Consider the following 13441-nt stretch of genomic DNA (forward strand, 5'->3'; position numbering starts at 1 on the left):
TTAGCAAGAACCCATTAGCAAAATAAATTTTGACATTGTTGCATTGCTAAAGTTGATGTAAACTTTGGTTGTATTGTAGCCAGGTGTTTTGTGAATGCTTGAGGAGATACTGCTCAGACGATGTCGTTCTCTTCCTTTTGATAATAGATTGATATTCATTGATTAATCATCAAATTCCGTTTCTGTCATCACTGCATTGCTCAAGTGGTGTATTTTCACGTGTAGCAGGGGGATACCCGTTGTAGATGCTTGGCTGTGTGTAGGACCGAGTTGGTACGGTTGGGATATCACTTACACCTCAATTTGGTGTTGTGATAAACAATCACCATGATCAGTTGGTAAGACAGGTTGAACTCTTCATGTGCAGCAAGATTCCTTTAAATGGCGATTTATTTTATAATGGTAAGCGATCCTTCGTACCAGACATATTCAAACAACCCCTTTATCCACCATCCTGCAAGCATCAACGATATTCAGAAACCACTATCCGGCTTCATCTCAACGACGCTTACAAATCTAGTACGTCTATTCCGAGATCTCCGTTATCCTGGAGCATTTCCATCACGAATAGCATGGTTCCTGGCTGACTTGTACTGATTGAGTATGAATCATTCTGATTTTGCCGGCAGTCTTGGGAATCGGATCTAAGTGACTGCCTGAGGTTGGACGATGCCAAGAGTGTATTTATATTATCAGCACGGTGTTAGTTCTTCTAGAGTTTTCTGTTTAATTGTATTATTAACATTTCTTTTCATAGCGATATCTGTTGATGTTTGGACTTTTGGAATCTTTATGGAAGTCACTTGGGTCACAGGCGTTACTCATTGAATAATGAGCTCAAGCCATCCATACGGCAAATAAAAGAAAAATCATCCTCACTGGAAAACTCATTTTCACTTATGCCTTGTCACAATACTCCTTCTATCATATCAAACGCTTGCATCACCACCAACAAGCAACTTGACTCCATGTCCGGCCAGAGCATTACTGTGCGACGCACTGTTCTCGTCAAACACGACAGGGATCTTTCTTCCTAATCGGGCCAAGAGTCAGTATGACTCATTTTTGCTCACATTTTGTCAGACGGCAAAAGGCGGGGCGTTGCATCACTGGAGTCATCTTTTGTGGGCCAATCACCAATTGGCCAATTGTTGAGTTTCTGTGAAGTTTGTTTCTCATCTCTGAGGCGCCAGATGTTGCTTGATTGGGTTGAGGGTTGCTTAATGTTGGATGATGGATGATTGGAGTGAATGATATTTTACTTTGAGATTCACCTTAGGCTGCTCATGCGATATTTTCGAGGATGCAACTGCACAATGAACCTGGTTGTCCGTCTTGTTGAACTGCCATTCTTGTTTCAGAAAGGCTGTCAGACGAGGAAGCCTGGTGGTGGTGGACAGCCCGAAAGATCATGATTTGCGATCGCGGCGACGGTATGTACGGCGCAAGTTGGTATGATAGTGGGAATCAATATAGCATATACCCATGATTGCAAAGATGGTAGCGTATACTTGGCCTTATATGTAAAATCCTTGCTTACACCATTTCAATGCCTACAAGCTCATGGTGAAGCTCACCCAAGTCAGGAAGACGGGCAATCAATTGATCGTCTCGGCAATCGCTTTAGACTTACAACTCGTGTGGGTTTGTCTACCTATTAGCAATTGTGTCACTGCGTGGAATGGTGCTAATTCCCGCCACCACGCAGAGCTTGGATCTTTATTGTTGCATGGAAATTCGCGAGAAGATGCTAATCGCTATTGTAATAAGAGGACATTCTCTGTTTCTTGTGGCCAATATGCCATGAAAGGACTTAGACACGATGCATTCTCTTTGTTCCAGCCTCAGGGAAAGTCATAGTAGTAGGCAATGGGAAAGAGCTGAAGCGGCTAGGAAACCCGCTCTCCCAGAGCCAAACAAAAAGCTACATCAAAGTTATTAGACGTTGTTAGTCAATCTTTGAGAGTCAATGTTTCAGAAACTACTTGTCGTCGTACGGTCTGGAAGCAAAGAGGTTTGCGCTCCGCCAAGCACTCCCCATGACTAATGCATACTTGTACATCACACGATAGGAAGCCGAATACTTTTCCCTCTCACTATGGTCAATCCACGAATGTCAATACTTGCTTTAGCGTCCGTCCATGCGTTGAGTAAATGACAAGCAAGCCTCATCGAACTTGGAAGGCTTCATCCAAATTGGAGAGATGGGCACGAATGGTCAGCTTCTGGACATGACAAGCAGAGAGTATGTATGTGTGTATTGCCTAAAGTTGTCTTGGTTATATGGGTCCCTACCGCCGGCCTTGAAGCCCAGATTCAAACCCCTCTATTAATTTCGAGCTACTTTAGTAACTCCCACTTATCGGCCACATCCTCAGTAACTCACCATGCAAAGTGTGGTTGAAGGTATACGACGCACTGCAGAGTCAAAGATCCGTGTCTTCCTATATCGACATATTTCGTTAGCTAGCACATCGATCCCTTTGAAGCATTTCAGCGAAATTGACAAGCAAAAAAACGGGCCCTAAGGGGTACTAGGTATGACCACTCCACGTTGACGGAGCTGCTGAGTAGGTGTTGGTCTCTTTCATAACCAGAAACAACAGCCGCTTAACAGACGGTCGTAAGTGTCAACACCAGCTGAAAAAAAGTTGACTCCTGACTTCCTCAAGGCTGATGGCAGCCTGTAACAGGATTGGCGGAGATTACAAGCGATTCACATCACAACAGTCTAATTCTGGAACATGGCCAATAAGAAGAAATGTGCTGATGGAGGGGTGAATTGTTGAATCCCTCAGCCGTCTTCAGCTTATGCACTCTAACACGCCGTATGCCGTATCAGTACCGCAAATACGATGGTTGCCTTTTCCCCGAAAGCCATGCTGTTTTTTTGCCGCAAATAGGTTGGACTGTCAGCCACTAATTCAAGAGCCGCAAATTTGGCACAACGTCGTATATGCTTACCTTTACGTATACTAATTTAAACCAGAGTGCGGCCTTTATGAGTTCAACTCCTATTTCCGCCGCTCCACAGGTTCGCATATCTAGCCAAGTTCGGCCATGTTGTCGCTTCGCCCCAGCGTTGTAAGGCAGGCGGATAAGACGTCCCATAGTCTGGCCATCAAGCTGAAGTGATTGCACCACTTTACACATCCTCTTCGGTTCAGGACTTTCGGTGTAGCCATACAAGGCTCCGTGGCTTGTTTGGGATGGAAGAGCTGTTCACAGCCCTATGAGTCTGACCTAGCCTTGAATAGACTCAGCTGAATGTAACCACTCAAATATTGTGACCCTAATGAGGCTCAAGCAAGCCATATATATAATACACCCTTTCTTGGCACAATCCAACCTCCTAGTACACTTCTAAGACAATCTCCTTTTTTCTGCTTCATTCTATGTCAGAAGAAACGGTCTCCGTGTAGACCAGCAGAACTAAGATGCAACTTATTCTTCTTCTCACCTTACTTGCCATACGCGTAGTCGCAGACACAAGAGCCAAAGATGTCAGTCTGCACGCTAGCCCACTATCGGGATTACAGTCTCGCGATCTGAGCAGCCTCCAGAACTTCGACCTCGCTCCACGCTCAAACTGCGATGCCACAGAGAAGGCATGCCACAATGGCTGTATTCCGATTTTGTCCAATTGCTGTCCTGGCAGAGGGTATTGCAAATCTACCGAAAAATGCGACGGTGACGGCTGTTGCCCCCTTTTTGAGACTTGCTCTGGGGTTGTAGGCGGCTGCAACTCTAACCAAGAGAAGTGTGGTACTGGCTGCATGGTGAAGGGAGGTGATTGTTGCAGTGACGGACGGTATTGTGATCCTGGGGACTCGTGTACCGGGGATGGCAAATGCCGTCTCAACAGTCGGTCCGATGCTGCGTTGAAGGGATCGCCTGCAGGGTTGGAGATTTCCATGTTGGCTGGTGTTGCGGCCCTGGCTGTCGCACTTGGATAGAATGGTATGGAATATGACGGCATGGTCTGGTCGAAAATTGAGTGTGTACGTAGACTTACTTCCCGTCGTTAATTCAACTTCTTACTACATCTTGTACACTTTGGCGAAACAGGAATAGTGGTACTACCACATATTCGTAACTGCTTAGAGCACATCCGAGAGAGAGAGCGATGAATCGAAAGCTTCAACAGTTCTATTGCGCGGAAACTTAGGGCTCAACCTTGAATTTAAACTCTATATACTCTTGACAAGTCATTGGGTGACCAATGCTCATGTTTTGAATTGCTTATAACTTCTCCTGATACATTCCTCTTGTTCCATACAGTCTATCAGTTCATCCCGGAACAGGAACTACACCCTCGCAAGTATCTTTCTGTTTATCATGAGGCGAACTGCTAGGATCAGACCCGCGCTCGCCAGTGTCAACGACCCAGCATAGAAAAATGTCGGACGGAAAGCTGCAAGCCCAGCTTCGGTACCACCATAGGCATCTAGCAAGTATCCAGCAATTGGCGATCCCTAAACAGTCCATTAGAATACATTTGAGAACATTTATCTGCGATTCTACGACTCCTTCACTCACCATAAAGTAGCCAAAAGTCCACGACGTCGTCAGCATGGACATGACATTGGCAAGTTGGCTGTCTCCAAATACAGCCCCGACGACCACCGGCATAAGACTGAAAAATCCTCCTGAACCCATTCCATTTAAGATGGCGAAGAATATGAGTAGTCCAAGGGAGGATGCGAACGGCCAAAGAGCCAAGGCGCTGACGCCAATTATAGTGAGCGAGACGAGCAAGCTATTCACGGGGCCGAGGAAAGCATCTGCCCCAAATCCCATACCAATGCGACCCAAAGCTGAAGCAAGGTTCCAGCATGCAAGAATACCGGCGCCGGCCTGACCAGAGAGACCAATGTTCGCAACATAGAGCGGGAGCAGGAATGGCGGGACGAACAGAGGGAACGTCGCGATTGCACCCATGACAAGCATCATGTTGAACTTGATGCTACGGAAGAGACGCCTATTTCACCAGTCAGAAACAACATAAATCTGAGGCATAACCACATTAAATGCTCTTGTCAACAAAACTTACCATTGAATGCTTGACACTGCACGACCGCGCCCCGCGGGTGCTTTCAAAAAGTACGATGCCGGGATGCAAATCGCCCAAGCCGCAGCTCCAAGAATCTTCAACGCCGATTCCAGTCCAACAACACCAATCAGCTTCTCAAGGGAAAGCGATATAACCGCAGATCCTATGCCCGCGCCGCCAAAGACAATGCCAGTCGCAAGCCCTCGCTTTCTCTTGAACCACAACGATGGCACTGTGGCTGCTGGCTGCAAGCTCAGTTAGTATGCAATAAGAAATACATAGCCCGTAGAGACAAAACCCAGCCGAAGAATTGCTTACCAGGAACAACAACGCAGAGCCTATGCCAAACACGAAACCCTGCGTGACAAACATGGCGGGCACCGACTTGGTAGACCAGCCTGCCGTAAACTCTCCAAGTCCCAATAATATGCTTCCCATGAGCGCGGTGACTCTATACCCAGTGAGTTTGATTACCCGCGCGACAATCATACCAGTGAGAGGAGACATGGCTGCGCCGACAGAGCCGATGAATGACAAGGTGGAAACGCTGGCGAGATGCGCTTCTGAGAGGTGAAGCTGGACGATGCCATATGAGTAAACAAGACCAAGATAAACGAAGAAGATGGCCGAACCAGCTGTGACAACTGGCCAGCCTTCTTTCGTATCCCATTCTTCGTTATTTGCAGTGAGACTCATCGTGGGTGTGTCTTGTTCGTTGTCGCTCTGCCGTATGCTTTGCAGCCGAACATCATCGTCGCTGGTTAGTTCCGAGTCCATGCTCGATCGTGACCACCGCAGCTTTCCCGCTTCCAATACTTGAAGTTTGTGATATTTTCTTTCTTTCTGTTGTTTCCTGTTTTTGTATTGTATTTTTTTCAATACTGGTCAAATATGACTAATGCTACAATTCTGGTCAAGGTGCGTGAATGGGCAATTCTCTTACCAAACTTTGAAAGCAAGATTAAACTGGACCACTTTACGCCCTACGCCCTCTTACAACTTGGCGCCGATCCCGGTTGTACAGTCTGCTTGATTACACACCGGTTGTCAATTCCGCGGGATTTCCAGAACAGTTGATTAGAAGGGTGTTTGACGCCACTGCCGTTCAAAGAACCCAGAGAAACGATTACATTCATTTGATCATGATCGGCTGTTTTACAACCGCACGTCGTCGCGTACTTACAGAATACACATCAATTGATCCTTCCGGTTATCGCTTGCCCCTGAAGAACCCTCCAAGACTTCCCATGAGACCACCTAACATGTTGGACGTCCCCTTCGAATCACCTGGCCTCCCTCCATTGCCCATGCCGCCTCGAATCCATCCAGGTAACTTGCCCTGGATTCGCTCCGTTGCGTATCTCCTGTCAGCAAGCACGATGGCTGCATAATCGCCTTTGTGACGAATAGCACGGCCAATACTCTGGTTGACCGCTCTCATGCAAGCATTTTCATAAAAGTCCCTCGCAGCCTGTTTCGCTCGAGCTGTAGCTTCATCCTTGGATACTTTCGAATCGGCATCCATCAGATTTGCCAACGTAGTCGACTCAATGTATTCCATCTTCGCCTTCCACTCTGGTGAAGCGATATTGGGATAGGGCAGACCGACCACCATGACGCATCGGCCAAGTCGATCTGAGAAATTGATCCCCTCGGACATTTTACCTCCCACGACGCTGAGAAGGAGTGCGCCGCCTTTGCCTTTGGCCGGACTGGTTGTGCTGCCTCCTGTCTCAAGAATCGCTTGGCTGTACTCTTGGAGGACTTCATCGCTGGAGCAGCCCTTTGTTTCGCGGAATACTTTCTTACGGGTTTGTAAGCGGTCCCAGATACTTGCTTGTGACGTGCTGTCCCCAGGGCCTCGTCGACTCCATAAAGTTACAACTTCATCAAGATATCCATAGCTTGGAAAGAAGATTACAACGCCATCAGGGACTACTGAGCAAATGTTTAAAATTGCGAGGCCAAGCTCCTTGACCATTTGTTGGTCCCCTCTGCGCTGGTAGCTAAATTCAAAAGTAGGTCCCCCGGGACGAGTACCTGCAAGCGTCCAGACACAGAGGTTTTCGCGAGGTATCACATGCCCACAGCTGAGAGTAGTTACTTTGGTGTCATTGAGTGTTGGAAAGAGGTGGTTTTTGTAGTCGTCAAAAGGGGACATCGTTCCGCCCGCTAGTATGACTGCCCTGGCGCTGGAGACGATGGACGAAAAGGCATGTGTTGGCGATAGTAATAAGTAGGAGAGTTGAATGTCTTGTTCTGATCCGCCAAGCTTCTGGTAGAAGATGCGGCCCTCGGAGCTGGGGTTGGTAAGAGCCACAAGAAAAGACACGAGAGTATGAATCACAGGGGTGCTCGACTTCGGCCTCGAACCCGACGCCGACTTGGTAGGATCATTCTGGCTCTCCACATGGGCTGCGTAGCTCTCGATCTTGTACGCAAGTTTGGACTCTTGGATGTACTGTATGAGCTCAAACATGTTGATCTGGTCAATTCCTTTCGGTCGAGTCAAATCGTTCGTATCGACGATTCCATGTTCTTGCTACTTCATGTTAGTTTGTAAAGTAAACCGCAGATCTCGGTATCACGAACCTTGAAACTTCTGGCCGCGTGCATCCATTCCGTCAACCCGTCAATGACTCGTCCAATTCTTCCTACATTCACACGGTTGACGCCTTTGAGCTTTTTCCCAAACCGTTTCACATATACACCAAGCATTGCCCGTCCTTTCCGAAGCTCCCCGAGTTTAATCTCGGCGGCATGCACGTTGGCAACCGCATCCATCACGTTGTGCGCCTCATCAATGATGACAACATTACCCTCCAACTTGATTCCTAGAGCCTCGCGGGCACTTCTTTGGAGAAGCAGAGGGTATGGCAGAGTGATAATCTCAGCACCAGGTAGCGCAGATCGCGAGGCGTAGTATGGACATACAGTCAAAGATTGGCCAAGTTGGTGCAAGTCTTCAATGTCAGGTATCGTGGCCAAAGCTGAGTCACGGAACTGGTGAGTTTGGCTGAGGAGCTCTTCCTTCGGCACATATGCACATTTCTTCGTGGATTTTGACTGCTGCAGCTCAGCACAGCGATCGTTTATGGCTTGCACAGAACCGAGCCGCGCGACGGACGGGTTGATACACAGCCTTTGGCGAGAGGAGAGCGGAAGCAACTTGACCGTCTCTGTACCAGAGGACTTTTCTTCCGCCATGGCAGTCGGCAACGAAGAAGGAAACGCTGGCCGACGCAGTTCGGTTATAAACTGCGATAGTTGCGAATGGGTTCTTGAGGTATAATAGATCTACAAACGGTCACTATGGGAATCTTGAAGTGGCTGATTGGAACATTACTCGTCGTACCTTGATCTCCTCTTCCAGAATATCATCATCATCTTCTTCTTTCTTCCGAGGACCACCAAGGCCGATGCGTTCTAAGACTTCACGCGATTCTTTACTTAGTCCGGACAAGGCATCATGGGAGCCTGTGTCGCGGTCTTCCCAGTCATCTAGTAGCCACTCAGCTTCATCGGCTTCCAAATCATGGCGTTTGCCAGATGCAATGGAGTCTTCGAGGCGGCGGCGTTTACGGCCTCGCTCCTCAACTGCTTTCTCTTTTAGTCTGATGGCTTCAAGGCGCTTCTCGCGATCTTCCCATCTCTGAGCTAGCTCGTCACGTTTGCGCCGCAGTAGTTGGTCTACGAGCCATGGTGGTTCATCTTTGTATGTAGCTGCTGCATTCTGAAGTGACGTCTCAAATTTGGTCGATTTGAAGTTTCGAAGCCAAGTGAGTGACGCGCAGATTAATGAGAGTGATTTGCCCTATAGAATACGTGAGTGGTTGTTGACCTTGGCTTCCAGACTGCCTGGCATGATGGCACAGCCGCAGCAAGTTCTGACGATTGATGAAATTGTAGTACTTACAGTGCCTGTTGGGCTTTCCAGTATGCCGACTTGGCCTTGTCCTTTGTCCAAAACATCATACACGGTTCTCATAAACTGCTCCTGGACATCGTAGGGTGTGTATGGATGATGGAAGTCCAGCTTCTCCAGACGATGCGTAGCATCATGTACGTCTGCAGCGGATGCCATAGCATCTCAGAGGTCTAATCTCAATTTGAGCCACTCATAGTGCTGTCTGATATCTCTCAACCAAATTGGTCTTTGAGAGCACGGCAAACGCGACCTTGACACTTTTGTGGATGCTGATGTTCGTACCCCAAGGGGCGCCATTGCCTGTCTTTGCCGGTCGGTGGGTCTCTGACCGAAGCCTGACCACGGTGAAGGCACGAAGTCACCTGATGCGGGCAAGGACCCACCTGGTGCAAATCCGACCAAACAGAGAGTCCCACAACCACACAAATGTGTTTAGGGTTGTTCTGCCCTCTCGCTAACAATTTTCCGGGTTCCGTGTAATCAGCAACGCCAGAAGGCGCAAAATCATCACCACCCACTTCCAGTCTTCGACGACCAAACATCGGAAAAGCGACAACACCACAACCGTCGCCATGCCTACCCGAACTTCGAAGACCCGCAAGCTGTACGTGATTATATCCTCCCGATGAGAAGGTGTTACGATCCTCGAGAGAATTGGAAGTCTTTGCAGTCGTCATTGGGTGCCAATGTCAATGTCGTTTCGAGGGCGGACTTTCTCGTCAAGGGACTCGTCAACTTGGGGGATTGATTCACCTGGGGAAATCATGCATACTGACATTTCTCGTGTTTTACAGTCGCGGCCACGTCTCTCACGGCCACGGTCGTGTTGGCAAGCACCGCAAGCACCCAGGTGGTCGTGGTCTGGCTGGTGGTCAGCACCACCACCGTACCAACATGGACAAGGTTCGACCGACTCCGAAGATATCCAGCACGATGGGCGAAAGGACACGACGATTGCTAACAATTCTCTCAACAGTACCATCCCGGTTACTTCGGTAAGGTTGGTATGCGATACTTCCACAAGCAGCAGAACCACTTCTGGAAGCCCGTCATCAACCTGGACAAGGTACATAAAAAATCTCTTCCTGCTCCCGCGATACGATTTGATCCTCTGGGCCGACCTTGATGCGGGGGAAACATTTCCAGCTGGCAGTGAAGGGAATTGCAATAGAAATGTCGCACCAACAGCCAAACTCTGCCAAAAATCGGGTGCAGGTCACATTGGACAAATCTCGCGGCTTGACGTTTTTACCTGATGGTCGGATTGCTAACAAAGTCGCAGCTGTGGGCTCTCGTTCCCACCGAGACCCGCGACGCTTACGTCTCCGGCGCCAAGAAGGACACCGTCCCCGTCCTCGACCTCCTCCCCCTCGGCTACTCCAAGGTCCTCGGCAAGGGCCGTCTCCCTGAGATCCCCCTGGTTGTCCGCGCAAGATGGGTCAGCAAGCTGGCTGAGAAGAAGATCAACGAGGCCGGTGGTGTTGTCGAGCTGGTTGCTTAAATGACCGCAACGAAACAAATCATGAAAATAGAATCCAGGAAAAATATATAACCCCATTTTTCTCGCCCATTCTATTTGGTCTTGTTTCTGTGTTTGTTTTTTTCCGAAAGCATTTCATGCTCCGTGCTTTTCGAGAAATGGGCTTATGGGAGTCGGGGAAGGAAACTGGGAACCGGTTTTATAGCAAGCTATCGCTTTTTGGCGCGGTTGGGAATTGTTTTGACACGCCAGAAAATGAAACCTGTACACCGGGAGCTGAAGAAAATTTCGGGAATCGGGGACCTAGGGTCGGGTCGGTTTCGAACGCATTGCATCAGGGGACTCTTGACATGGAGTTTTGACGAATAAAAATCGATTTTTCGCCCATGCATAACTTGATTTGGCTCAATATTGTGATGTCTTGGCGAGGTGCCATTAATTATGGTTCTTCGGGTTGAAATGACGGTGCTGAATCGTCGTGATTAATGCCAACTACTTTGTCAAGGTGCTAAATCCAAGATCAGTTTGGCAAGATCAGTTTGGCAAGATCAGTCTGGGAAGATCAGTCTGGGAAGATCAGTCTGGGAAGATCAGTCTGGGAAGATCAGTCTGGGAAGATCAGTCTGGGAAGATCAGTCTGGGTTGTAACCATCGTTGAGGAAAGGATATATCAAATTGAACCGTAAGTCGGCTGTCTGTGCAACGCCCAGTATATCAAGATTCGTCCCGTAGATGGGCAACGACCATCATCATACGTCAGTCTTCAGTAAATCGCCGACTAGTTGTTGCTCGGTGGAACGTGGCCAGCAATTGACAGAACGTGAGACGACATGGTAAGAAACCAACCAAGCCAGACGCGCAGCTCATGTTGCGCCTACGAAGAATAATCATGGCGTATCTTCATGGAGTTATGCATCTGATTGCTATCACTGCCATCAGTCCCAACCGGCCACGCCGCAGAGCACATCTGCATCTATCAAGCAAAAACCTGTCCTCTCCAACAGGTCTCCATGCACAGAAACAAATGTATGAAGGTGTACCCATTTCTTATCAAGCCGCCTCGCTATACGTCTACTAACTCCATGTGCTTATACAGATCTAATCGCAACCAAGGTCCAGTCCATGCCAGTTCAAAACGCCCAGAACAAATGTACCAACGCCCCAAAGATGCTTACCACACATGGATCCCCGATTTGTGCTGCCTGGTTCCAATAAAACTACCTGATATCGCAAAGTAGAAACTCCAAGTGGTCCAGTATGAAATTATGCCGCAAGCATATCGACCTCGTCATCATCGCCGTGTCCCTGGCTTTGAGGCTGGTCAATACTCAAAAACTCGTGCTCCAGCGCCTGCTCGGCTGTAATGCGTCTAGAAGGATCCAATTCCATACAACGCTCCAAGAATCGCACAGCCAGTTTCTCGTCAGGGGTCAGCGGCTTGTCATCTGTGCGACAGGTACTCCAGAGAATGATCTTTTCCATTGTAAAGCCTTGCTGGCCTACTGTAGGGATGTTGGTTTCAAAAACGCACCCGTGTAGTAGGCCGGCGGCTTTCATACGCTTAGAGCCAAAAATGGTTGCTATTTCAATCATGGCCTCAACATCATCTGCCGAGTTAAAGAACGGAAAGCGTTTGGAGAGAATAGTGAGAAGAATAACACCAGCAGACCAAATGTCAATTGAGGTAGTTTGCTCGGTGCATTTGAACAAGACTTCAGGAGCGCGAAATCCCCTTGTGCCCGCGCGATTGGCGCGTTTTGACAATCTCGTGTCTGACTTGGGATACCCTGGCTGTGATGTGGTTGCAGTCTGAGCCCAGACAGAGTTGGCTTGGCGATGCTTGCGCATTTCGCGATGCTCGTGGCAGAGGCATGGTTTGCAATCGGATCCCTCCCGTTCTGCTAGTCCAAAATCGACTAGGACGCCGTGTTGGGTAGCAGGGTCGTAGAGGAAGTTGGTTGGCTTAATGTCTCGGTGCAAAATTTTGTGTTCGTGTACGCTTTTTAAAGCGGTAAATAGGGATCGCAGGTAAATAGCGATATCCGGGATGGTCATATCTCTGAAGTATGCCCTGAAGTCCCCGTGTCGGAAATATGGCAGAATAGCAACCACTTGGTCAGTGTTTCGGAAAGCTGTGATTAGAGGACAGACAGAGGGGCATTGTCGCAAATCATGGAGCAGCTCGAGCTCGTTCAGGATACGAGCTGGACTTGAGGTGACGTAAATCTTCTTTATGGCAACGTATCGCGAGCGCCGCCGTTGGGAACGCTCGGAAGATGCATGGCTGGCGTGTCTCTTGAGAGGTGGTGGTGTCCATTTTGACGAGTCATCGTCAAAGTCCCAACTGTTGTCAAATCTGTCGTATTGGGAATCTTCTGCTTTATAGACAGTAGAAAAGGTTCCTGAGGAGACCATGCATGTCAGCATTGGTTTGACGAGACCATCAAGGCATTAATACATTGTAGAAACATGACAAAACATACCTTCGCCAATCCTCTTAATAAGGCGATACTTTCCACGAAAGCCAGGAAAGTCATCTCCCAGCTTATCCATATCAGCTTGTACGCTGGTTTCGACTTGTTCGTCTTCTGAGCTGTCCTCCTCCTCGTCTTCTTCATCTTCGACTTCCTCCTCCATTACCTCGTCAGTCGCTGCAGCTATGGCAGCATCATTGGCGAGATGGTCGACATCATCTTCAACCATCATCTCGGTCTCTTCTGTGCGCGCATCTTCATGGATATCAAAGGGTTCCTCGACCCTCCGACGAACGACTGTAGCAGCCATGTGTATTTGTCACCCACCAGGGTTCGAGGTACACAAACGAAATTGCCGTTGTCAAAACAAGGTCGTTGATCCTTCAAGCGACGCAGAGCAAGATGGTTAGCGACAACGGAACAGGACCAAATCAATTGATGCCGCTCACGACCAAGAGACGGCAGTGTGATTAATTGAAGGCAGTATGCAAACAATCTGCAACTGC

General features: G+C 48.5%; 5 protein-coding genes across 5 annotated transcripts; 2 read left to right on the forward strand and 3 right to left on the reverse strand.

The window, feature by feature from the left end:
* Window positions 1-3437: 3437 nt before the first annotated feature.
* Window positions 3438-3956, forward strand: VFPPC_03959 (hypothetical protein; the record flags this gene model as incomplete). The annotated part of the gene is made up of 1 exon (XM_018283388.1): window positions 3438-3956. The coding sequence occupies one exon, from the start codon at window positions 3438-3440 to the stop codon at window positions 3954-3956; it is 519 nt and encodes a 172-aa protein (XP_018144433.1).
* A 351-nt stretch (window positions 3957-4307) lies between these two features.
* VFPPC_03960 (monocarboxylate transporter) lies at window positions 4308-5830 on the reverse strand (the record flags this gene model as incomplete). The annotated part of the gene is made up of 4 exons (XM_022428368.1): window positions 4308-4475; window positions 4540-4981; window positions 5054-5298; window positions 5372-5830. 4 exons carry the CDS (start codon window positions 5828-5830, stop codon window positions 4308-4310), a joined length of 1314 nt encoding a protein of 437 aa, XP_022284431.1.
* Window positions 5831-6263: 433 nt separating this feature from the next.
* VFPPC_03961 (hypothetical protein) lies at window positions 6264-9137 on the reverse strand (the record flags this gene model as incomplete). Its single annotated transcript, XM_018283390.1, has 4 exons — window positions 6264-7595; window positions 7646-8350; window positions 8409-8867; window positions 8970-9137. The coding sequence occupies 4 exons, from the start codon at window positions 9135-9137 to the stop codon at window positions 6264-6266; spliced, it is 2664 nt and encodes an 887-aa protein (XP_018144435.1).
* Window positions 9138-9553: 416 nt separating this feature from the next.
* Window positions 9554-10482, forward strand: VFPPC_15702 (60S ribosomal protein L27a; the record flags this gene model as incomplete). Its single annotated transcript, XM_018293455.1, has 4 exons — window positions 9554-9585; window positions 9776-9884; window positions 9958-10047; window positions 10264-10482. 4 exons carry the CDS (start codon window positions 9554-9556, stop codon window positions 10480-10482), a joined length of 450 nt encoding a protein of 149 aa, XP_018144436.1.
* Window positions 10483-11724: 1242 nt separating this feature from the next.
* On the reverse strand, window positions 11725-13245 carry VFPPC_03963 (cell cycle protein kinase; the record flags this gene model as incomplete). The annotated part of the gene is made up of 2 exons (XM_018283391.1): window positions 11725-12863; window positions 12945-13245. The coding sequence occupies 2 exons, from the start codon at window positions 13243-13245 to the stop codon at window positions 11725-11727; spliced, it is 1440 nt and encodes a 479-aa protein (XP_018144437.1).
* Between the last annotated feature and the right edge of the window lie 196 nt (window positions 13246-13441).

Source organism: Pochonia chlamydosporia, chromosome 3, assembly GCF_001653235.2.
Source record: "Pochonia chlamydosporia 170 chromosome 3, whole genome shotgun sequence".
NCBI lineage: Eukaryota > Fungi > Ascomycota > Sordariomycetes > Hypocreales > Clavicipitaceae > Pochonia > Pochonia chlamydosporia.